Source organism: Pelophylax lessonae (assembly GCF_965119305.1).
Source record: "Pelophylax lessonae genome assembly, chromosome: 5".
In the NCBI taxonomy this organism is placed as follows: domain Eukaryota; kingdom Metazoa; phylum Chordata; class Amphibia; order Anura; family Ranidae; genus Pelophylax; species Pelophylax lessonae.
The window spans coordinates 192,752,924-192,780,074 of NC_138772.1; the positions used below are offsets into that span (position 1 = coordinate 192,752,924).

Here is a 27,151-nt window from a genome sequence, read left to right on the forward strand (position 1 = left end):
TGTGTACATAAAACCCATAAGGCAGAAGTATGCAAGGCTTGTATTCTAAAAGTGTTGCAAAATTTAGGATCATCTTTATCTCTCCAAAGCCCAACTTTTTTGGCAATATTTTCAAAACCATACCAACTTTGATGAAGTTTGGTGCTATTAGTGTCTGGAAATAAATGCTGTTATGCCTTATTCAGGAGTTATGCAGTACAATCATACCCCAGGATTATACAAGACCAGAATGAACTGTTCCTTTTATCCTGTAGAAGGCACAATCTTTGACGACTTCAGTGATAAAGTCAAGTAAAGTATAAGGCAGGGCTTTAGACAATCAAGTGTAGCGTCTTACTAACCAGGCAACATTTGTTTGTATGGTCAGCCTTATAAAACCACACATTCTCAGATGTTTAGACCTGCAGATTTACTTGTTGCTGATGTAGTGTATGCTTGATGAAAATATTTTTTTGCTCTATATGACTTGTAACATTCTACTTTAGGATTAATGTGAATACTTTATTGTGTTTAGGGGGTTAAGCTTTACAACAAGTACACTAGAGGGTGCTGGAGATCTGTATGTGAAGCTTTTTCTTTTTTTTTTCCTAAGCTTAATGACACAAAAAACCTGCTCCTATTTTTTTTCCAACCACCAGAGAGTGAAGAGCAAGAATAAAAGTTACCCCAGATCTGAGGATAAATATCCTCATATTTTTTTCATATTTTAAAAGAACTAAATATGTTAAGTGGAGTTTTTCTTTGAAACAGCTGCTGCATTAAATAGGCGTCCTCAAATATCCAAGGAATGGTTTCTGTCTAGGTTGCTGACTTTTTTTGTAAACAAGTCATCTCTTCACTAAAGTTTTGTTTTAAAATATAGACAGCATTTTAAAGCAATGAAAAATGCAGCCAATTTTTTTTTTAATCCTAATGTTCTCTTCATAATCCGTGTTGATTGCAATTTAATCATATTTTATTTAGTACTGCTCATTACTTTGATATCAACACAGACATAGCATAAAACAGTCATATGATTACAAAAGAATGAAAGAAGTATATATTTCTTTTTGTTTTTTTACATATAATGTATAATCAATTTTTCTCTTTCGTTCATTGACGGACACAGCTCCTGATCTTCTTAACCATTGGGTTATACTGCCCCCTACAGGAGAAGGACACTAGACAGAAAAAAGACTGACTGCGCCTATGGGCAGTCCAAGGAAGTATGCTCCCCATCTCTGCTATAGATACTCAGTTTTTTCTGCTTATTTAGGAGTAAGGAACTAGTTCCTTGCTGGGATCTTTTGGTCCTGGCAATTTTTTCCCTTTAGATAGATTTTTTCAATTTTTTTCCTGCGAGATATACAATCAACTGCCGGACTGAGCGACGGGCGGGATAATGTAGATCCGGTGCTCACCCCACCTTCAGCGCGTGCAAACCTCAGCTCTGTGCTGGGTTGGCTGGGACATAACCCCACCGGACCAGGGCTGGTCTGTGAGTTAAAGGCCTTGCGAGGTCGCATATGACTGGGTCTTGGCATGCATTGCATCGTTCCTCCTGGCTACCAGCCCCCCCATTTCAGTGGAGAGGAGCTTCTGTCTGGAGCGGTGCCCGTCTGATTCCTGGTATAGTGAGTAGCTGTCCCTCTTCTCCCCCTTTTTGGGTGGACGTGGGCACCGCCATGGGATGGTCGGACCCCCCGGGTTCCCCTTCTTCCTTTAGGCCCTCCCCTCTTCTGTGTCTGGTGGTCCCTGTGGGGGATCGCAGTACTGGGCTACCTGGATGACCTTCTTATGCGAGCCTAGTCATCTGCTGCTCTGGTGGACAACGTGGAGATCACTATACGGATTCTGAGGGAGTTTTGACTGGCTTCTGAATTTTCAGAAGTCTGCTCTGGTTCCATACAAGGTCCCTGCAAAGGGAGATCTTGGCCAAATGGGAGAAATGTCTGAAGTCTCTGGACAATCAGATCCGGCAAATCCGGGAACAAATGGGTCCCTGATCTGATGGCTTCATTCTCGGGCACTTCAACAGGGCAAATCCTTTCTCCCCTTGTATTGGACAGTGGTCACCACGGATGCCAGTCTGTCCAGGTGGGGAGGCGCCCTAGGCCAGAACTCTGCTCAGGGTGTCTGGACACTAGAAGAGTCCAGACTACCAATCAGTGTCCTGAAACTCTGCATGATCAAACTGTGCCTGGATCATTGGATGGATCGTCTCCAGGGGTGTCCAGTGCAAATTCAATCAGACAACACCATGACCGTGGCTTATCTCAATCACCAGAGGGGCGCAAGAAATGTTTTTCCGGATCTGGAACATCTGGAGCAGAACATTCATTCCAGCCCTCTCCGCCATACACATTCTGGGGGTGGAAAACTGGCAGGCGGATTATCTCAGTCGGCAGGCGTTGGATCCTTCACCCGGAGATGTTTTTAATTGGTTGCGTCTCTGGTGGGGCAACCCCAAAGTGGATCTGTTGGCATCTCGGCTAAACAGAAAGATGCAGAGGTTTGTGGCACAGTCACGGGATCCTCTGGCGGATGCCACAGACGCGCTGGTGGCCCCGTATGGCCAGTATCGTCTGATTTACACCTTCCCTCCTCTCAAACCTCTGCCAAGAATCCTGCACAGGATCGAGGCAGAACGTATTCCAGTCATTTTAGCGGCTTTGGACAGGCCTTGCCATGCTTGGTATGCCGACCTGGTGCGTCTGGTTGCCGACATCCCTTGGAGGCTACCTATCAAGGAGGATCTGCTTTACAGTTGCTGGCTTTGACGGCTTCACTGTGAAAGCCAAGTGCTGAAGGATAGAGGTTTGTCTGCTTTGGTGATTCCAACGCTGTTGAAAGCTAGGAAGTCTACCATCGTACATGGAAAACGTACATTGTGTGGTGTGAGTCTCTTCGGGTTCATCTTTGCTCTTTCTCGGTGGCTCGGGTCTTGACCTTCTTTCAACAGGGGTTTGAGCAGAAACTAGCTTTGAGTACCATCAAGGGCCAGGTGTTGGCGTTGGCGGTCTTCTTTCAACGACCTTTGGCAAAGCACTCCCTATTGTGTGCCTTTCTTCAGGGGATTCGACACTTGGCTCCTCTAGTGCGGTCCCTGTTACCACCTTGGGACCTCAAGTTTGTGCTCTCAGTTCTCCAGAAGTCTCCCATTGAAAATCTAGGGGAGATTCCCCTGCTTACGCTGTCCTAGAAGGTGGCCTTTTTGGTGGCAATCACCTCTGCGCGCAGGGTGTCTGAATTGGCAGGGTTATTTTGTCGTTCACCTTACTTGGTTGTTCAGAGAGATAAGGTGGTTCTTCGCCCCTGTCCGTCGTTCCTTCCAAAGGTTGTCTCTGATTTCCATATAAATTAATACATTGTGTTGCCTTCCTTTTGTCCCAGGCCAAAACATCTCAAAGGAAATTGCATTGCATGCCCTGGATGTGATTCGGGCAATCCGGGTGTACCTGGCAGCTACGGAATATTTTAGGAAGTCAGATTTACTATTTGTGCTCATGGATGGGCCTCGGAAATGATTGTCCGCTTCCTCTGTGACCATGTCCTGATCGATCAGACAGACGGGGACTCAGGCCTATTCAATCAAGGGTCAGGTTCCTCCTTTCCCTGTCAAGGCCCACTTTACTCAGGCGCTCAATGCTTCCTGGCCCTTCCGTCTTCAGGCGTTAGTGACGCAGGTTTGCAAGGCGGCCACCTGGTCGTCTGTGCACACTTTCACAAATTTTATAAAGTAGATGTGTTGGCATCTGCGGATGCTTCTGTTGGCCGCAAGGGTTTGCAGGCTGCTGTTTAGAGGACCTGTTTCCTCCTTGGGGGTATAATGTTTTCAGGTGGGCTCCAGTTGTTTTTTGGTTGAATTCCTATTACCTGTTTGGCTACAGTTTAGCCTTGGGAATTTTTTCTTGCTGTTCCCACCCCTCATGTTTGACACTGCTTTGGGACGTCCCAATGGTTAAGAAGATTGGTAGCTGTGTCGGTCAATGAACGAAAGAGCAAATGGGATTTTTGACTAACCGTAAAATCCATTTCTGTGATGTTCATTGACGCACACAGCACCCACCCCTCTATGGAGTTATAATTCTTCTGAAACTGCTTGTAACAAAACTGAGCACCTTTAGCAGAGAGGGTTGTATACCTCCTGGGACTGCCTATAGGCATAGTCAGTCTTTTTTTCTGCCTAGTGTCCTAATCCTGTAGGGGTCAGTATAACCCAAATGGCTAAGGATATCAGGAGCTGTGTCCATTTTTAAATATCAGAGAAATGGATTTTACGGTAAGTCAAAAACCACATTATTTTTTTTTCTTTTAGATTTGTATATAATTACAAAAATTGTGAGGGGATATAACGTTTCTAATGCTATTATTGCTGTCTGTGGCAATTCACAATCTCCAATTGTCCTTATTGCCTAGATATAAAATGAGGGTAAATCCAAAATTTTGACTTGCCACGAGAACAGGAATAGAGGGGAAATCTACCAACAGGAACCCTTTTTTCCTGGACAACTGTTTTAAGAGGGATTTCCATTACATTGGAAAGATATCCTCTAACTTCCTTTTAAAGTGGACCTTTCCCCATTTTTACAAATGCATGCTGATGAGAATTTTTTTTTTATACATACCTTTTTTTGCCACTTTCTGGTTTCCCTAAAGGCACTAGTGACATAGCCCCTGCTGCATAGATGCCCCCTGGGAAGGTAACATAATTAGTGCCTGCAGGAAAATCCCATACCTAAGCTGCTAGATCTCGCAGTATTCTGATACTGTGCATGCACGAGATGAGGCGCACAATGTCATGCGCTTCATCCTGCACATGTACAGTATGGTAATAAATAAGTTTTCTTTAAAAAAAAAAATCAGGGAAAGGTTTCATTCTTAAAAACAAATGAGTGTAATGTTTTACAACACATGCATGAGATGAGGCGCACAGGTTCATTTTACACATAGAGGATGGCATATTTTTCAAAATGGTGTCGTGGGAGCATGGACACCAGCTGCAGAGAGAGCCTGAAAAGGGATCCACAAGAAGGAAAGGCAGTATGGAAATAGGTAAGTGTACTTGTTTTTATGCAATGTATTATATATTACTGCCATTTTGTTGCGGTGTGGAATGGCGGGGGGGGGGGGGGGGTGGGTAGGTCCTCATTAAAAAGTAAGCCTCTTATATCTACCCTGTAAAAGGAAAGATGGCTATACTTACCTATTCTGAAATTGCTCTGGTCCGGTCACATGATCTGGTCCTAGCGCCGGATTCAGTGTAGAGGGGGCAGCTGACAATGGATGCCCCATAGTAATTCTATGGGTGATATCACCTTACAGGCTCAGCAGCCATTGTCGTTGACCCCTCCTCTGCACTAATGCTGGTCCTTGAGTGATCATGTTACCGGACTGGAACAATGTCAGAATAGGTAAGTATAAGGCATCTTTCACAGACTTGATAGAATAGGCTTAGAATCTATCGGAAGTAGATTTAAGCTTAGTTAGGTTTTAAGGCAGTAGTAAACCGCAGCATTAAAAAAAAACAAAACACGCAAGGCAAAGGCATAATGTGCTAGCATGCATTGCATACCAGCACATTATAAAAATAATTAATTTAGAACCAAGCCCTCCAGCGGGGCACTGTCACTGCTGACAGAGCTTCCATATTCCCCCCATAATCCACCTGGTCTTCCTTCCGGGTTCGCGGGCTTCGGCTGTCTGTGCCGGCCCTTTAGAGCACATGCGCAGATGACGTCACCGGCTGCATGCAGTGTGAATATCTCCTAAACACTGCAAGTTTAGGAGAAATTCACTGTGCCTACAGGTAAACCTTATTATTGGCTTACCGTACAACCTAAAAAAATTACTTTACTACCACTTTAACTTGTCTTCCACTTTAAGTCTATTGGACAAGAAATGAAAATAAATCTCTCTACTGTACTGAGATATAGCAAAGCATTTCAGTGGTTTTATCCATCCATTACCCTATCCACAATAAAAAAAAATGTTTTGTCTTTAGATCTACTTGATTTTTTTGTTTTAAAATGTGACAATTATAGGTTTCTTTTTATGACATTTTACTGTTCCACCATGCATACACAGGGCACAGAACATTCAAAATGATGTTGTAAAAAAGTGTAGTGCTTTTCATGTGTCTGTTTCTATATTCAGTTAACTTATTCCTTATGGTGGCCATACACACCTCACTAAATGATCGATTTCTATTTTATAACTTTCAGTCGTAAGTTATTAATCACATCTTTTTCCGCCACGTAATCTTATAATCTGATCTATCAAAATATGATTGTATTCATAATCAAAGTATCATGGTGCTGTTGATCAATTCAAACAATCATGTTCCTGGTCATAGACTCATTTTGATTGAATCCTATCTAAATCGATTGGGAAATGAAGTTTTGGCAATTCAGTTATTTGCCAACTTGATTGTTTTGATCAAATCGCACATTGATCGGATGATAAAATTGAAGTGTGTATGGCCATCATTTGGTATTATGATGAAAGAATACAGAGAGAACCAATAGGTCGGCATTTTTACCTTACCTGGTCAGTACCCCAAGAATGTTTAATTCAGGCAATACAGACTATTTTCGGTCAATTAGAAGAGGATGTCAGGGTTTAAAGTGGAACCTCAGGAAAGAAACTGTTTTTGCCATAGGTACAAGGGAAATAATTTTACCTTTAATTGCTGATTATCCTATTTCTAGCTGGCTCCTGGTCCTGTAAACCTTAGTTTCCTGTAGCCTGGATGCAACAGGCAGAGCTCTGCTTCTAGCACTTTGACTGAAAGTTTTGGCTATAGGGTAATGCTGGGATATTGTGTTTCACTCTTTTCTTGCTCTTCCTTAGTCCAACAAAAAGGGGAAGGTAAACAACAGGATCTAACCTTGTCCATTCACAGAACGCCTTGTATTCTGTGAAAATGAATACAGGTTTTTTTGTGAATGGATGAGGGTAGAGGAAGGGGAGAGTAATCAATCTGTACTGTAGCTGCAACTGGCTGAAGGGCGAGCTAAAAAAAAAAAAAAAAATGCGTGGGTATAGATATGCTTGTCAGCTTCGTTGGGTGGTGGGAAGCCATATGGGCCCTATCTAACCTCATCTTTGCTTCGGCCTCCGGCCTGGGTGATCCCCTCCCTGCGCACAGCTGGTTCCCGTTAGGGGTGCGCGGGTGGGCCTCACCTTGGTGGAGATTGAATGCTTGCTTTTACATTGATATTGGTTGGGTATACTGAGCTATGTACTAACATGGTATCCCACTCAGTTCTTGCACTAAGGGACAAATGTCTTTTGAATGTTACCGATTTTTCAGATTCATTGTTTATTATTACACTGTTGATCTCAAATGAATTACTCTTTTTTGTAATCTTGTTTTCTCAATAAACATTTATTGAAATTAAAAAAAAAAAAAAAAAAAAAATGCCTTAATGTATCCAGCCTGTAAGAAACTAAGATCTGTACAGTAGCCAGGAGCCAGCTGGGAATAGGAGATCAGCATTGAGGTAACTTTTTTTTATTTGTGCAAAACATATACGGTATCTTTCCTCATTTTCCACCCCAAAGTGCTTTATGATTGCTTTAAAAACAATTTGACAAAGTTGTGTTTAGCATCGGAAGAAGAGCAGAATTTCTGCAAAAAAATGGAGCTAAGGTAGTTGTCGATGCTAGGTTCACACATAAAGCATTTGTTAACCCAACATTTTATATTCGTATTATGTGCCTTCTGTACAATGTACTTGTATGAGAAAGTCTCCTGTTCTCTTTGCTTCCTTTGTGTAAAATTCCTGGTGTTCCTGCCAGTCCGTCTACTTTCCTAATAAAAAAAACTGACCACACTAAACAGGAGAGCACAACATGGTCAGTTCTCTAGCTATGCTGGAGGCTTCTCCTGCTCTCCTCCAATGATTAGACTTGTCCTGACACGCCCCCATCGCACAGCCATTCACTGGAAAGCTCAGTGTGCTGCTGCTTCTCCACTCCTCTGCTCCTATGCAACTGAGAACAGAGAGAATGTGATCACTTATAAAAAGGTATTTATAATGTTTTTTTATATCTATACAAAAATGTTTTGCTTTTCATTTCTATTTTAAACTGAATGAGTTGTTTTACAAGGGGATCCTTTAAAATCTCTTCAAGCTTCTTCAAGCTTTTTTGGAACTTTATGTTGCTGTGTTTTTCAGGCATGATCATTTTTGTTTTTGTCAATGGAAAGCTAGTTACTAAAAGGGAGGCAAGAAAATACGCAAAAAAATAGTGCCCATTTAGCCATTTATTATGTTCTCCTATCGAAGTCAATAGGTACCATAAATGCATGAATCTGCCTCAGTGACGTTCAAGGACTTTTTAAGCTTAAAGGGACATGAGGCTCAGATGCGAATGGTGCCATAGGATGCAACTGGAATCCTAAGGTCGAGCCTTAAAGAGCTTCTTGAAAATGGCTTCAGAGCACTTAGGTGTGAACCAGGGAATAAGCCCCTTGTTTAGTTTTTCCAGAGAATAAAATATGCAGTCTAAGTGCCCATTCACACTACCGCGACTTGTCAGGCGACTGGTCAGCCTGACAAGTCGCGGTCCATGCAGTGCTACGGGAACCGTTCTAATAGGAGCGACTCAAGTCACTCCGACTTAGAAAGTAGTTCCTGTACTACTTCGGGGCGACATCGGAGCAACTTGCATTGACATTCATTATATGAAGTCCGTGCAAGTCATGCCGAAGTCGCGGTGCACGCAAATTCACAGGTCGCCCCCAAAGTTGTGCCGCGCTAGTGTGAACCGGCACTAAGGGATTGCTGTAGACATCGCACTTTTTTTTACAAATCTTAACCCTTGCTACAATATTATTTGTAAATAGCCACCTTTATATAGAGTATATAAATTCTGCCAATATCCTCCCTTTTCAGCCCAGTGGCTCGCCAACAGCATGACGGTAAGGAGGGTTCTCTGTGAAGTGCTGAAGAACATCCTATATGGACACCTGGCCCATACTCCACTATAAATTTGTAGTCCTATATGACTATAAACCATCTGGTGGGCCTTCTGTTTTTTTCTTTGTTCTCATTCAGTTTAGAGGGGTGTGATTATGTGGCATACTGTAACGTAATATTGGAGAAACTCCAGTGCCTGGGTAATGGCTAGACATAGTTTCTCAACAACTGCTTATTTTCTCTTCCCCATCCTAGACTAGTGAAATCACCGTTCCTACACCTATATTGGATGCATCTGTTTCGACAATGAACTTCTTTTTGAAATCTTGAGCAGTCCGAACATACAATGCTTCTTTTAGAACCTGCTGTGCTTTTTTCAGCTTCTGGTGACCACTTAATCATAGCTGTGACTTTTCCTTTGCTTATGCTATTTAGTGGAGCAGCAAGGGTGGCATTATTTGGTACAAATCTCCTGGTGTAAACTGTAATCCCAAGAAAGCACACATTTGTTTGCTAACAAATTGAAAAAAAGTGTTCTGTGTGTGGCAAGCATAAATGTAAAAACTTGGAGCTGCTATTGCTGATGACCTTGTATGAATTCTGTTATGCTGACCCGCAGGTTTCAGTGTCTTCTGAAACATTGAATAGAATGTCAGAATTTCAGAATATGCAGAAAAAAGTCAGAGGACCTTATCTGCATACTTGCTCGGGATAAATAAAATAGAACTAAAGGCACAACATTTTTACATTTTGGATCAAAGAAGGGAGGGTTCTAACCCCTGTCAGGTTTTTTTTTTTTTGCCATCTGTGTCCCATTGGCATAATTTCCTTTTTTTCTTTCTGTCCCATAGCCACGACAGGAAGTGAGAGGCAATCCCTCCAAAGTGAAGGAATCCATTGTTGTCACCATGAGTACCAGAACTACTGTTCCAATTGGAAGATTTCCCCTCTTTTACTGTTCGGGGCACAACCCAAAATTTGGGAATTTATTTCACTTTCACTTCTGGTGATAACCGTAAATGTAACAAATAGAGGTGCTGAATCTCTCTAACACGGGCACAGAAAGCTATAAAAAAAAAACTGACAAGTATTCTAATTCCTCTCCACTCTATCCAAAATTAAAAAAAAGCTTTGCCTTTAGTTCTACTTTTTATACTGGAGGTTTGGAAATTTTGCCAGGCAACTGTCATTTTCATAATTGGACTTCAGTAATGCCTTTTCCTTTAGAAATTACACACTATTCAGTTCTTTTGTGGTGGGTTATTACATGCATATTAACATACGGTATTTTGTGCCTTAACATTTGTTGTGGTAAGGCATCCCGTTAATTTAAAAGTGACCACTTTTTTTAACCACTTGCTGACTGCGCTATAGTCGAATGACAGCTACAGCACAGACAGCTAGTTCTGAGAGGCCGTCATATGACAGCCTTCCATGATCATGCCTGCTGCCTGCCTGTGATCAGTGTCCAGAGGACGCTGCTGATCAAAGATCGGGGTAAAGAGCCAATCAGTGGCTCTTTAACACGTAATCAGCTGTGTCCAATCACAGCTGATTACGGATATAAATAGAAGATGGTTATCGGAACTCCTTTCCTCATGCTGATATGTATGAGGAGAGAAAAAGAGAGCCGATAACTGGCTTCTATAAAAGAGACATGTACACAGATAATCAGGGCACTGATTATCAGTGTCCTGATTATTAGTACAGTCCAAACAGTGCCTACCAGTGCTGCCAATGTGTGCCCACCAGTGCTGTCAATGTGTGCCCACCAGTGCCTCCTCATCAGTGTTGCCCATCAGTGCCACCTATCAGTGCCTCCTATTAGTGTAACCTATTAGTGCCCACCAGTGCCTCCTCATCAGTGTTGCCCATCAGTGCCACCTATCAGTGCCTCCTATTAGTGTAACCTATTAGTGCCCACCAGTGCCTCATCATCAGTACTGCCTCATCAGTGCCCATTAATGCCCATCAGTGCAGCATCATCAGCACACATCAATGAAGGAGAGATATTACCGGTTTCCAAAATTCTATAACAAACTAAGAAAACATTTTATTTTATTTTTTTCAACGTTTTTGGTCGTTTTTCATTTATTTAGCAAAAAATGTAAAAACCCAGTGGTGAATAAATACCACCAAAAGAAAGCTCCATTTGTGTGAAAAAATGATAAAAATGTTGTTTGGGTATGGTGTTGCATGACCGCACAATTGTCATTCAAAGTTCAACAGTGCTGAAAGCTGAATATCGACCTGGTCAGGAAGGGGGTAAAAGTGTCTAGTAGGTAAGTGGTAATGTTACCACCTTCTGCACTTGTGCATTGGGGTGGTATTGTAAGGAAATGGCAGTGCAACTCACCACAAGGAGTGCTGTGCATTGCACTAATGTATGGTAAAATGCATTTTACTATGTGTTTGCGCGTTGCATAGGTGTGACACTAATAATTTGCATTGTCACATCACATGGTCACAGTTGCAACACAACTGTATGAATATGGCCAATGGATTATCCTGTAGAATTTTGACTCTCTGATGTACGTGTGTATTTACATGTGCACGCTCTACCTAAACTATTGAAAACCACAAATCTGCACCTAGGCTCTATAAGTAAAAGTTTTGTGTAGATATACTGTATATTGCTGCAAGGTAAAATATATTTAATAGATTTTAGTTTTTTTCTTTTCTTTCTATTACAAAAGCATTAAAAGTGCATCCAAGTTAAAAATTAGTCATCTGAAATATTTGCCCCCTTTCAAAGCATTTATGAGTTAGACAGATTTCACCTCTGCCCTTTAGTGACCTGCATTACATGTCTAATGATGGCATGAAAAAGACATCTAATAAATGCTGCTTGCAAATGTGACTCAGATCAAAACTATGCTTCATATGTTAGAGCAAATTGCTCCTTCTAGCTACAGATGCCTTTAGTAGTAGTTAGGTACAAAGTTATACATGTAGTGTGGCACAACATTTTTCCATTGATTGATACCAAAGACACAGACATACGATAGGAGACCAGTCTCTTCCTGCAGCCAAAACAATTATTTACAGTATTTTGAACAGCATTAACCACTTCTTGACCGGAAGATTTTCCTGCTTAATGACCAGGCCCTATTTTGCGATTCGGCACTGCATGAATTTAACGGACAATTGCGCAGTCGTGCAACTCTGTACCCAATAAAATTGACGTCCTTTTTTTCCCACAAATTGAGCTTTCTTTTGGTGGTATTTGATCACCTGTGCGTTTTTTATTTTTTGCGCTATAAACAAAAAAAGAGCGACAATTTTGAAAAAAAAAAAACAACATTTTTCACATTCTGCTATATAACATTCCCAAAAAATGTTTTAAAAATCATAATTTTTTAACGTTTTAGGCCAATTTGTTCGCAATAAGCGTATTTTGATTGGTTTACGCAAAAGTTATTGTGTCTACTAACTATGGGAAAGATTTAGGTAATTTTTATTGTTTTTTTTTTTACTAGTAATGGCGGCGATCTGCAGGTTTCTGTGGGACTGCGACATTACGCCGACAGATCGGACCCCTAAGTGACATTACTACAGTAATCAGTGCTAAAAATATGCACTGTTGCTGTAATAATGACACTGGCAGGGAAGGGGTTAATACTGTTGGTGATCAACGGGTTAAATGTAAGCCTAGGGGAGTGATTCTAACTGTAGGGGGGTTGGGCTTTTCAAATGATAACAGAGACATGCGATCCTATATAGCAGGATCACATAGTCTCTGTGATTATTGCAGGCAGAGGATGGACGGCTGTGTTTACATCAGTCGTCCATCCTTTTCTCTCAGCGGGGAGAGATTGAGAGTGTCAGGTGGCAATCGGAGCCGCTTTACACACGTGCCAGCTTCCCTGCTGACCAACGGGAGCCCGCTTCTGGCGGCGCACGCTCGCCCCCCTAGCTGCCTGCACGCGACCGACATAGAGCTTCGTCTGTTTGCAAAGTAGCGGGCTGCCTGCCGCAGTAATTCTGCGGGGGGCGATCGTCTAGTAGTTAACACCTAATAATTATACTGAGCTACATAATTTAGCTTGTAGGCTTTGGTATAAACTGTTATTATCTGTTGCCAGTTGTCACAATTACAGATTTAAAAAAAAAAAACATTTGAGAAATTGCTATTGAAATGTTTGAATGCCCAATTCAACATCAGCAGGTAAAAATACTAAGCTTTCAAAATCCTAGTATGTAAAAAACTAAAATGAATGGAAAATCTATTTATAGATAGTAAGTGATCTAAGCTAAGAGCAATACAAACAATTCTTAAAGTACAGTAGATAAAGACTGTTACTAAACCTCTCATAGAAGACTGTTACTAAACCTCTCATAGAAGCCTTTTTATAAGTAGTTTTCAATATTTGTTAAATCTACAGCGTTTAATAAAATAATACTAGCTGATTGTGCCATGAAGGTCTTTGTTTTGCACTTCTTGTTATAGGGTGACAGTGCTTTTTTGTTCCTATGTTTTAGTAGTGCTACTGCATTGTCACCCTGTTGCACAGGCTTCCAGTAGAGACTACCATAATTGTAATGCATGCATTTAGACAGAAAGTAGCTGCAGAAGATCAGCAGTTCTGAAATGCAAGAAAGGATAAAAAAGGGAAGAAAGGAAAGAAAAACAAAAGTAAAGTAAAACATTTACTTGTGACACTGGCCCTGTTGATAGCTACATCCTGAGGATCCAGATATCAAAAGAAGATTGTCCTGCATTTTGCTGAAGTATCTTCATAACAGATGTTGGGTCCTCAGCATTCCCAGGATGTCAGTAGAGGGACAATGACATCACCCTCTCTTAAGGGCCATACACACAGGCTGAATATTGTGTTCTGGCAGGGGGATGCACCCCTCCACCAGAATACAACTGTCAGAGCTCTCAGTCATTGGCTGAGAGCTCTCATCGGATGTTGATTGGCAGACCTTTTTCGGTCATGCCTTTCTATCAGACTGGTTGCCATACATGGACTGAATGTTGGCCGACTTCTATTGAACTGGCCGATGCCGCCCGATATTCGGCCTGTGTGTACAGCCCTTAAAAGAGGGTGATGTCACTGTCCCTCTAGTGACATCCTGGGAATGCAGAGGATCCCACATCTCTTATGAAGATGCTTCAGCAAAGTGATATCTGGATCGGGTGGCATCAGCCCATGTGTACAGCAGTCAGTCCGACAGAAGCTGGCTGTCCAGCTGGCTTCTGTCGAAGGGGCATGACTGAAAAAGGTCTGCCGATCGGCCTCCAATCAGCCAGTGGCTGAGATCGCTGACCGATATGTTGTGGTGCATGACCGAAAAAGGTCTGCCGATCAGCATCCGATCAGTACTCTCAGCCAAGAGCATTGACCAGTGTGTTCTGGCAGGGGGAAGGGGTGTGTCAGTGACTCAGCAGGGGAGATCATTGTGCTAACATTGCATAGTTAGTACAGTGGCTCTTCCTGAGCTCTTCGTTTTTTTTTTTTAGTTTAGCCTGCTGGTTGAATAAAAAAACAAAACAAACGAACAGTGTCTACCAGGCTTTAGGTACCACTGGAGGTAAAGCCTGGTATGCACTATTGTTTTTTTTTTTCGTTCAATCCAGCAGACGAGCTCGGGAGGAGCCTCTGTACTAACTATGCAATGCTGAGAGCGCTGATCGGATGCCAATCGGCAGACCTTTTTTGGTTATGCCCCTTTGACAGAAGTCGGCTTCTGTCGGATCGGCTGTCGACGGTTTCTATTAAACCGGCCAATGCCACCTGATATTCAGCCTGTGTGTACGGCCTTTTAGAATACCTTTTTTAAATCTTTTTAAAAATTTAATGATAATATTGTTGTGACTATAATGTACCTCCCAGTAAATAGGTAGACAGATACTTAATGGTTTGCATTCATCATCTTTATAAAATATATTGACACCAATATGAACACTCTTTAGTGGGTGTATTATTTAATTGATGATCTTTAAGAACCCTCCAGATGCTTGTTGGGCACAACAGTTTACTCTTTTCTACTACCTATGGTGAGATAAGGAGAAGAGGTCGGGACTTTGAGTGAGAGACATGACACGGCTTCCAGGGAAAAATAACCCATTTTATTGACATATACATACAGATAAAAATCATAACATGGAATGTAGGATAGTAAACATATTGCATGGACAAGGTAAAAACTGGTAAGTAATCCCAATTCCGGTATTCAAAAAAACCCAAACATGGCAAGTCCTGGAGTAATGGAGTATATAAGATTACAACATCCATAATCCTTAATAATAAACAGTATGAAAGTATATTGATATAGTCACAACATCATAAAACTCGACGCGTATCGTGGACTATCTGTGCCACTTCATCAGGAGTAGATGTCTGATCTATAAAAAAATATATATATGTAAGGAGATGGCAGATGAGGATAAATGAAGACTGGTAGGGAAAGGGGGAAAAAAGAGAGACAAAGCCCTCAGGTCCCCAAAACTTACATAGTAGTGAGATGGTTGCTGACACTGGGAAAAGAAACATGGCCTGGAATGTTTCCCATGGGAGCTGAGGGAACACAGGATGGGCAGACAAGGCAAGGCACGCCACACATATGGCCTCACCCTATGTACCTTATCTCCTACTCCTCACTGGGTATCACACCCACCACCCCTTTTTTTTCAATTTGCACAACCCCATTATGGTAGCAGTACTTTTAGACCTCTATTTACTGAGCATATTAATTTTACATATACTTATATACATATATTATTTTTTATATTTAGAGACATCTTTTGCTCTGCTACCACCGGCAAATCCTTCTACTCTACACATCCCAGCCCTCTTTGCCATGTGTGTGGCATGCCTTGCCTTGTCTGCCCGTCCTGTCTTCCCTCAGCTCCCGTGGGAGACATTCCAGGTCATGTTTCTTTTCCCAGTGTCAGCAACCATCTCACTAATATGTAAGTTTTGTGGACCTGAGGGCTTTGTCTCTCTTTTTTCCCCCTTTCCCTACCAGTCTTCTTTTATCCTCATCTGCCATCTCCTTACATATATATATTTTTTATAGATCAGACATCTACTCCTGATGAAGTGGCACAGATAGTCCACGATACGCGTCAAGTTTTTTGATGTTGTGACTATATCAATATACTTTTATACTGTTTATTATTAGGGATTATGGATGTTGTAATCTTATATACTCCATTACTCAAGGACTTGCCATGTTTGGGTTTTCTTGAATACTGGAATTGGGATTACTTACCAGTTTTTACCTTGTCCATGCAATATGTTTACTATCCTACATTCCATGTTATGGTTTTTATCTGTATGTATATATCAATAAAATGTGTTATTTTTCCCTGGAAGCTGTGTCATATCTCTCACTCAAAGTCCCGACCTCTTCTCCTTATCTTATAAATTAGGGATGAAGACGCACGACACATCCCATCGTGCGTTTCATTTAAAGTCCCACCTCCCACCTCCTTATGCTATACTACCTATGGTGTATGTATTTACTTATTTATTTTTTGTATGGGGCCCCGTGGTATTTTTTGCTATGTGCATGCATATTTTTTGGTGTTGGTTGAATTTGGGATATTGCATTTTTTTTAGATTTCTCCATTACAGGTAGATTCCAGATCATATATTTTGCTGCATGTTTACATTGGTGCATAGTCCGCTCTTTAAAACCTAACACCCATGAATATACCAATACTCAGAGTGCCAGTCTCAGTCTTTAGATTCTTGTACTGCTCTTGTTGAATAGATAAGTTCATCAAATCTTCATATTTCACTTTTGGTAGAGTCCACAAAGCCATAACTTTCTGGCTTCTGTTCAGGTGCATAGGTTTTTGCTAATGGAGTCCTTGAGATATATAAGGTGCATTGGATGAATTAATCACTATTCGCCACTTATGGCAAAAAAAGTAAAATTCCACTAAACTAATTTAAAAAATAATATATTGTGGTGTTTTGATGTTTTGTTGTACTTCATTTATCATTAAGAATTAACTTTACAATTTACCAATGACATTATTTAATTTGAGCTGTTTTTAGCATTATCTTTGTGACTTGTTTGAGAACAAATCTTAATAGTAACAGAAAAAAAATGTGTATTACTATTGCTTGATCTCAAAGACTTGCAATGCTGGTCATAGGTGCATCTGTATGTAGTGTATTTGTGGGACAAATGTAGTACTGTATGTGCTTGTGTGTTCATGTGTGAGTTTTTAACCGATTACAAATGTTTTTTAACAATGAAAATCTATTGAACCTGATTAACTACATACTGAATATAAGCAAGCTAGAATATTTTTGCAATTAAAGAAGTTGATTGTGTCTGCAATTATTAATGCCAAAACAATGGTATTCATACATTATATACTATGCATGAATGCCAGCATATATACTATTTTTAGTTTTTTTAGGAAATAAGTTATTTGTCATACAGTAAACCATCAGAGCTGTGCATGTAAATCCATTATACTGTGGTTTTTTTTTTCTCATACCAGGTGTTCCCCGCATTGCACAGTGTAAATTTCGTCTTCCGTTACGATTAATTTGTTCCCCGGTCCAGCCATCTAAAACAGCAAACCATAAGCTGACTATTGATACCAACAAACCTCCCGTCAACCTCATCAACCTGTTTCCAGGTGAGCTTTTAGTCAAGTTTTTTTTCTTTTTTTATAACACTTTCTTTATTATAATACAGAGGATGATAAGGAAACCAAAAAAAAAAGTATATGAAGAAAAGATTAAAAAAGCCAGTGATTTTTCACAGTACAGTAATAAGGTTCTTGTTGCTTTGGTGTATGTGACAATTTGGGTTTTTGGCACTAAATGTATAAAGTATGTTCTAGATTAGGCAGGTGAGAGAAAGAATTTAAAAACTGGTTCGCTCTAAAGTGGGGGTACACAGTAAAAGAAAATCGAGGGAACGATTGTCTGATTTTCCTCGTTTCACAGCAAATCGGAATTGATGAAAGAATTTTCGTACGAAAATTCGTACAAAAATTCTCGTACAACAAAGGTTTTTTTTTGTTGTTTATTGTTTCTGGTCATGCGCAGTCTTCCTTTTCTGATTCTTCTTGTACAAAAATCGTATGAAAACAATACACATTAAACGAAAATTGTTTGTTTTTTTCCTGTACGTGAAAAAATTTGGAGTTTGTCCCTTCGAGAATTTTTGTATGAAAATTCTGAATCGTCTGTAAAAAGCTCTGTACACACTATACGAAAATCGTACGAAAATTCTTTGGACAAAAATGTTTGCCCGATTTTCTTATAGTGTGTACAAGCCTTAACTGGCTGAGGCAGAGATCATTATGTCATCAGATCACCTCTCCGCCTCATCCGCTGCTCAGCCCCGATTCTCTTTTGTTCTAGGTGTGTGATGGGAAGGTTTTGCCTCAAATCTGGTACACAAAGCTGTATACTGTATGTAGCTGAGAGGGTAACAGTGCTGCTATTGTGCGGGGCTGGACAGAGCACTTTACATTTAGGGCAGTATGCGCTCAGGGATGATTTCCTGGAAGTCAAGCAGTCTGTGCTCTGAGCATTTGTTCCAGGGTGCATACACTCTAAACAAGTCCCGCTAGGTGCACTGTTAAGCCGCTTCCAACGCAGCAGCTTCCAGCCTCTCAAAGAGTTTTACAGGCTGTTTGCAGTGGAACTGGACAGTGTTCTTTGTACCGTCCATGCACACCTAAGTGCTGGAGCCTTATGCATTGGTGCTAAACACTCAGTGTGCATGAGGCCTAGGAAGTCTCTCACAGTCCCTAATCAAATTCAAACCTGCCTTGGAATTTTGACCGCACACCATCCTATACTACATATGAAGAGCTCTGGGAAATTTGACTGCAAATTGCATACAACACAACATAGAACACAGACTAAGACAAATACTGTATAGTTGGCTTTCGCAAAGCACAATTGTGGTGTACCATGAATTCATCAATTGCCTTAATTTGTTCCTTGGAATTTGCTGTTTTTGTGTTAAGGTTTTTAATCACACAGATTACTTTATTTTCAGATTTTATAGAGCGTACAGAAGATGACCACATCAGTGTTTTAGGATTCCAGTTGCTTGCTGGGCAGAAGGTCACACTACTTGCTTCTAAAACATCACGTGAGTGCAGTGATTTGTGTACTAAAGCAGAACTATAGTGGAAAACAAAGCCAGTTATTTAAAGTGGAATCAGACTATGCTATGTCCCTTTTTTTATTTTAAATAAGTGGGCCGCTGGGGGCTTTTTGCCATAATGTGTAGTATGCACTGTATATTAGCACATTATGGCAGACTTACCTGTCAAATAATGCCCTCCATAGTTGCTCCCTTCCTTCCGGGTCCAGTCTGTTGAGTTGCTTGAATGGCCGGGCTGTGATGACATCACTCCCATGTATGTGCACGCGTGTCTCATCATCACAGCACAGAGGGGGCCCTGTAAATGTACGCAGAGCTGCGTGTCCGCGGTTAAGTGTAAATTACTGCTGAAAGGCAGGGGGAAGCATTTGTGACTGAAGAGACCAGTAGGGTCTCTGTCATTAACACCCTACCCGTCAGTGATTTTTCATTTTTGGTGTTAAATTTCACTTTAAATGTTTATCTTTCACAATATACAGTGATTTTATATTTTTTTCTGATTTATTGTGCTCAGGGTTAGTTTAAAAGCTATCATTTAGTTTTTTTTTTTCTTTTTTTTGTCATGTAAATATGAAATATTGCATAGGAATATTTAGTATGAACATATCAAGCTAGGAAGTTGCTTATGTACATACAGGAAGTATAATAAAAACACTGTAAATTATATTTTACATATATTAATGTAAATTGTAAGACAAATACTGTATTCATGTAAATCCCATAAATCTAGGGGTAAGTGGCACAAATATTTAACCCAACTGGGCAATATTATAGTAGAACTGAGAAAAAAGAGGTAACCCCCGATTTGGTGGGACTATAAATGTGACTGAACACTTAGAGAAAGAGGAGACTAATAAGTACATAGTTACATAGTAGGTGAGGTTGAATAAAGACAATAGTCCATCCAGTTCAACCTGTGTAGGTGTGTGTGGCTTTAATCATCTCACATAGCCCTTAATGTTCTGATCCTTGAGATGTAAGTCTAAGAGTCTTTTGAAAGCCACCATACTACCTCTTGTGGTAGAGAATTCCACAAAGAACCCCCCTCGTTGCCTGAGGTTAAAACGCTTCTCCTCTAATCGCATTGTATGTCCTCGAGTCCTCATCCAATCCCTTCGAATGAACAGCTTTTTTTCTAAGCTGGGATCCCCATTAAGATATTTATAAATTGCTATCATGTCCCCCAAAAACAACAATACTTTATTTTTGTACATACATAAAAAAGGAAAATTTGAACAAAATAAACAAAAACATGACAATATATGCTAAAGTTGCATGCAATGACAGTTCACACTCAATATAGAAGACTCCAGGGTACAAATGGTGAGGAGAACCGGAGAGACCCTACGCGTTCCGGGTAAAAACCCTTCTTCAGAGGTCAACCAAAATTCAAATCACGTAATGTACCGCTTGGGTCTTCATATAAACAGAGATGAGCTGTCAATTAAAAACCGGTAAAGTATACCAGTAAGGGAAGATGCCTGCTTTCCAGTGTACACATATTTTTTAGGTAGGTATACTTGAAAGATAAGGGAAAAGATAGCCACAGTGCCGTGAGCTGGTGAGCCTCTCAGAGGCTACCATTTCCAGCACGGACCGAAGATGTCCATACTATAACGTATACTCAGCATACTGGGCTGACAACTACCCCCAATATCTGCATCACCTCTTGCCATGTGTCTACCTATATACTACAAGTTTGCAACATTTTGCTACACTTTCCTATGAGTGCCCTATCGGGGTTGTCTTATTGGACCGGTTGTGGATCATTGTGGCGCCCACCAACTCACGGCACTGTGGCCATCTTTTCCCTTATCTTTCAAGTATACCTACCTAAAAAATATGTGTACATTGGAAATCAGGCATCTTCCCTTACTGGTATACTTTACCGGTTTTTAATTGACAGCTCATCTCTGTTTATATAAAGACCCAAGCGGTACATTACGTGATTTGAATTTTGGTTGACTCCTGAAGAAGAGTTTTTACCCGAAACGTGTAGGGTCTCTCTGGTTCTCCTCACCATTTGTACCCTGGAGTCTTCTATATTGAGTGTGAACTGTCATTGCATGCAATTTTAACATATATTACAATGTTTTTGTTTATTTTGTTCAAATTTTCCTTTTTTATGTATGTACAAAAATGAAGTATTGTTGTTTTTTACTTATTAGTCTCCTCTTTCTCTAAGTGTTCAGTCGCATTTATAGTCCCACCAAAATGGGGGTTCCCTCTTTTTCCTACTTCCCGGGATGATGGCCACTGACACTTAGGTACTAGGTGATGGGGCAATACATATATCCTATAGAACTGAAGCAATGGATTCTGGCTGGATACATAATGACTAATGGGAGGGTAAATGTATTAGAGTTGTACCAGTATTTTTAATAATTAATAAACTCACTGATGCACAAACTGCATATTTTATTTGAGCAATCAAAATGTCTAGGACATGTACTGGTTTATGCAAAGATAGCTATTAAAGCTAGCACTTGCACTTATTTCACTGTGATGGAATTGAAGCATAAGAATAACTGTGGGTTTGCATACAGCTATTGAACCTATTTAGTCTTGAAGCCAAGATTCTGCGGCACGCTTAATCATTTTTCTCCCTAAGAAACTTCCATATGATTGAATCAAATACTTTTTACTACACAGGGACCTGACCTGAAATAAACAAGCATCTTGTTTTCTTGCTGCTGATTTTTTTGACAGCTTCATCCCTTGAAAAAGCTGCTGATATTTATATTTCATATCATTTCAGAGGTTTAGGCACAGATTCAGTAGACGCTTGTTAACTTTGCCATGTTTGCAAATAGTGTAAGACAAGCCACCATTCACACTTGGGCATTTTAATGCTTGTTCCACTAAGTCTGACTATGCTTAACATGCAGAATCCCATTCATTCTAATAGTCCCAAGTTCACACCTATACGTTCAGTTGCACTAAGCTCCTACAGGAAACGTATACAAATGTGCGCATGAAAACGCATGAGAATGCACATAGCACTCCCACTGATGTCTATGGGGTCGAAAACTCCTGATTTCGCTTAAAAAAAACTCACGTTTTGAGCACAGGGCGTAGAGCATAGTGCAACTGAACGTATAAGTGTGAACTTGGGACTATTAGAATGAATGGTATTCCGCATGTTGAGTATAGTCAGGCTTAGTGAAACAAGCATTAAAATGCCCAAGTGTGAATGGTGGCTTATCTTGCACTATTTGCAAACATGGCAAAGTTAACAAGCGTCCACTGCACCTGTGAATAAACCTCTGAAAATGATATGGAATATAAATATCAGCAGCTTTTTCAAGGGATGAAGCCCTGTGCTCAAAACGTGAGTTTTTTAAAGCGTAGTCAGGAGTTTTTGACCCCATAGACATCAGTGGGAGTGCTATTTGCATTCTTGTGTGTTTTCATGCGCACATTTTTATGCGTTTCCTGTAGGAGAAAAACGAATTTTCACCATTACAACTGCCCTCCTCTAATTGCCCAGTCCAGGAATCAAATGCCTAAAGCTTGATAGGCATTCAAAAGTGCCCATAATACACCTGTAAAACATTTGAAAAAAAGAAAAAGAAGCTTCAGAATCACCAGAAATACGCCCTGCTAAGTTGTGAATGCAGGCTGAAACAAGACTTTATTTCCCATTTCAAGAAGGAAGATTTATTGTTCTTGACCATTATCTGCTGTAAAATGAAAAACAAGAAGTAATACAATTTTTATTAAGATTATCCTGGGCAAATACAGTAGTAAAATAAATACATTTTTGTAGGCGTACTAAACCTAGGGCATTTTAATCTATAAGTATGGACTACTCTTGCAAGTCCTTGATCCCTCAAATCCCATGACTATCTTTTGAATAAATAAACCGGTCCGATACATTTATTCACTGAAGAGGCACAGGAGGAAAGCGAACTAAACGCTAACTTCCTGGTTTAAGCAAATCTTTTGGGGCTACCAAAACACTCTAGAACATAATTTAGGGAATATGCAGGAACCTATAGGTCTTACAGTGGTTTCTTTGGAAAGTGACCTTGGCCTGAGTAGAAAAATCCATTGCTCTTCTTGTAGAAGTGAAAACCATTGGACTCTTGCTGTTTGCAAGTAAGGTCGACCAATCTCACACAAATAGTTGAATCACGTTTGGCCCTACTGTTTGTTGTAATCTTTAAAAAAACATGTCGCTGGACTAAAAAGCATTTTGAACTAAAAAGTTTGAGAGTCTCTAGTTTAAATGATTTACTGCAATATTGAAGTAGAAATAAAGGCTAAAATTAAATTTAGCTACTGATAAACATGCTTCATGCTGTTTGCAGTAAATCAAAGTGTACATTTTTGTTTTTTAAACTTCGAAATGATCACACAACCACACAGCTCTGCTGCTGTGTGTCAGTAAGAGGCTCGATAATAGGGCTGAATTCACTTAGCTGTGATGTCACCAGCTTCCATTGTGCTATCTATTGTTGAAGGGGAAAAGGGTTCCTACCCACCAACTGCAGCAAGGCTCTCACTAACACACAGAAGATTGAGTTGTGCAATAACACAATGAAAAAGGCTACATAATGGGAGGGGAAGGTGCAGGTACTTGGTTCTAGCTGGCTAGAAAAAACAAGTGCATTTATGTTCCAGTCTGATCAGAGTCAGAGAGATTCAGCATATCTTGTAGACAAGTGGAAAAAAGTTAAACCTAGGGAACCATATGTTATGACATTTAGGAAATCAGGTTTTCCTTTAATAATTAGATGAATCCAACCCCTTTCATGGATCATATGATAACCTCAATTCCCTTCAGTAAGCCAGGTAACAAGGCCTGGAGTCTGCTCTTGTTCTACAGTAGTCCACTATTCAAATACCAGGCCGCACACTGAAGATGGTCAACTCCAGCTGAGGTTTACTGCAGTGAAAGCACACTGCTCACTCCCAGCCAAAGCAATGCCCCCAACATGTTTCACTCACAGCACAGCCTAATCATGGGGAATTCCTTTCACCATATTTTGGTGATTGGAAACTTTTTTAATAACAAATATGTCAAACTTGCCTGTTCTGCATGATGGTTTTGCCCAAAGAGGCCCCAAACCTTCTCTTCCGGGGACCCTTGCTGGCGCTCTTGGCTCCTCCTCTTCGGGTGCCACCATAGGAGGCTGCTTCCTATGGTAGCACACCTGTAGGCTCGATCCAGAACTGGTTTGTGTGTGTCTCAGACAGCACTTCTTGACCCCAACCCCTACTGCCTCCTCACTGGATTTTATTGATCAGTGGCTCCCGCTGCTGCCTCCATGTCCAGGGAGTAGAGAGAGATAGCAGCGCCACTGCTCTCGGGCATAGTGCTGGATCAAGTTCAGGCTCAGGTAAGTATTTAGGGAGGGCTGAGTGGAGCTAAACATAGAAGGTTTTTTTTTTTACCTTAATGCAGAGAATGCCTTAAGGTAAAAAACCATAAACCTTTACAACCACTTTAATCTTAGCAAACCAAAATGACAGAGGGGGAATAGAGGTTTGCTTCCACAAAGCTAGAATACATGCGCACACTCTTTTTAACAGGTGAGCTATTAAAAATGATTTGTATCAGTTCAACAGTATCTGATTGTTATAGTTTTGTCCTAAGTCTGCTGGGCTGATTGAAGGGTATGCTTCTAGACTTCAGATAAGAGCTGATAAAGTTGTAATATTGCACCTGGTTCCTGTTGGCAACACCATCAAATGTTAGACACTTGCAGGTAGATTTGGTTTAGTTGCATACTGGTTACCAGTGGAACAGGAATTTAAAACCCTGTTCTTGAAAACAGTTATTGACCAGGTATGTGCTAGCCGAGGGGAAAAAAGTCTGGACTATGACCCTTACTGTGGCTCCTATAGTTTGGCAGGTTTTTAGGTGTATTCCTGCTCAACCTGGACCCACTGTTTAGAATTAATGTAGTTACACCAGATTACCACATGGGGGAGTGCCTTTTAGTACTGACATACTGTACATTGGGAGGGCCGATACTCCAGTTACATTTAGAAAGTGTAAGAAGAAATGAGCATATACAAAAGGGTTTTGTTGTCCCAGATTCATTTTAAAAGTGGAGAGCAGACATTTGAGAAGGAGGACTAGGGAGTATAAATGCAAAGCATCTAAAACAGATATGGTATTTTAGGTCATTTTTAAGGCACTACTTCTCTCAACCATGTGGTTGTTAACCACTGCAGGTGCTGGAGGTGTGCGTGGATTATAGCTAAGAGGGGGTAGAAATTAGCTTCATAACGTTTTTTGAGATCAGGGGTGATCCTCATTCCCAGATACTTAAGGCTGGGGTTTTCCAATTGGAAGGGAAATTCTCCTTACTACCTGAAATCTATCTTGGCTAAGGAAATGTTTATGGCTTCAGATCTAGTATAGTTTATATTAAATTTTGAAAGGTCACCATACTGTGTAAGGAGCTGCTACTTTGCCTTGATTGTTTGTTGTCAGCAAACCCTTTATGCCAGGGTTGGCCCTAAGGGTATTGTATACACTTAAAAACATATTTACAGTGCATTGACTATTAAAATATATTTATTTTCTGTCTCAATTTTTTAGAGAGATATAGGATTCAGAGTGAACAATTTGAGGATCTATGGCTTATTACAAAAGAGCTCATCTTGCGTTTTGAAGAATTTTTCCTGAAACAAGGAATTAAAGACTTCACTTGCTCCTTTTCTGGACCAGTTCCATTGCAAGAATATTTTGAACTTATAGATCAACATTTTGAGGTATGTTATATCCATTTGTGGTCATGCGGTAATACTGAAAACATGTTTTCCAGGGTAAATGGGATTCAGCTTACTGTATTTTCTAGACAGCTGTACTCTAATAGGATGTGACCAAGGTATATATGATGGAATGCAACAAAGTGCTCTGTTTTTTTGTCACTAGCAAAATATATTCTCACTGCTGTGTTAAGACTTTAGCATACCTAATAAAAAGGTATATATGATCTAGCTGGATTATTAGAGGTAACATGTTTTCATTACTGTTTTTTTATCATTACTGTTTTATACAGTATAATGTTAAATGATTTTGAACATAGAATGAGTATTTACTGGATGATCCTAAAATTAGTCTTAGAATGTTCATTAAAAATTTTTAAAAGTATGAGTATTCTAATGAATAATTTCCGGAGTTTATAGTGTAAAGTAAACCGTAGCCTTCAATTATACTTTTAAGCGTTTTCATGCTTGACCATTCTTATCCTTATAACCCTCTAGAATCACAGAATATTTTGATAATTTCAGAGATGTCTCTGTTCAGTATTGTATATCTTTTAGTGTTTGTAGTCTACCTTGACATATTACACATACCGTATATACTCGAGTATAAGCAGACTTTTTCAGCACATTTTTTGTGCTGAAAAAGCCCCTCTCGGCTTATACTCGAGTCACTTACCTGTTCTCCGAATGTCAGCGGCGGCCGGCCCGACATGTACACTATGCTCGGCCATTCTCGGGCAGACGGCGCATGCAAAATGATGTGTGGCGCCGGGCGGCACCATTTCTAAATGTAAGATGCCTCGGGGATGGGTAAGTAAGACCCCTGCGCAGCCTCTGCATATCCTGCACCATGCACTCAGCCCTGCATCATGCCCTCAGCCCTGCATCTCCTGCACCATGCCCGCAGCCCTGCATCTCCTGCACCATGCCCGCAGCCCTGCATCTTCTGCACCATGCCCTCAGTCCTGCATCTTCTGCACCATGCCCTCAGCCCTGTATCTCCTGCACCATGCCCTCAGCCCTGTATCTCCTGCACCATGCCCTCAGCCCTGCATCTCCTGCATCATGCCCGCAGCCCTGCATCTCCTGCATCATGCCCGCAGCCTCTGCATTCCTGCACCATGCCTGCAGCCCCTGCATGTCCTGCACCATGCCTGCAGCCCCTGCATCCTGCCCACAGCCCTTGCATCTCCTGCACCATGTCCACAGCCTCTGCATCTCTTGCACCATGCCCACGCTTCTTCCTCTCCTATACCATGCCCGCACGCTCTGGTATCTATTTTTATTTTTGAAATTTACCAGTAGCTGCTGCATTTCCCACCCTAGGCTTATACTCGAGTCAATAAGTTTTCCCAGTTTTTTGTGGTAAAATTAGGTGCCTCGGCTTATATTCGGGTCGGCTTATACTCAAGTATATA

The 27,151-nt window shown here is 40.7% G+C and overlaps 1 protein-coding gene across 4 annotated transcripts in view; it reads left to right on the plus strand.

The window, feature by feature from the left end:
- The window catches only part of BBS9 (Bardet-Biedl syndrome 9), a 629,867-nt gene that overhangs the window by 328,068 nt on the left and 274,648 nt on the right, over positions 1–27,151 (plus strand). For all 4 annotated transcript variants that reach the window (XM_082258749.1, XM_082258751.1, XM_082258748.1 and 1 more), the window contains 3 exons: positions 17,377–17,517; positions 18,897–18,992; positions 25,564–25,736. In XM_082258749.1, coding sequence (XP_082114875.1) covers positions 17,377–17,517; positions 18,897–18,992; positions 25,564–25,736 — 410 coding nt within the window. The remainder of the gene's footprint in view (positions 1–17,376; positions 17,518–18,896; positions 18,993–25,563; positions 25,737–27,151) is intronic.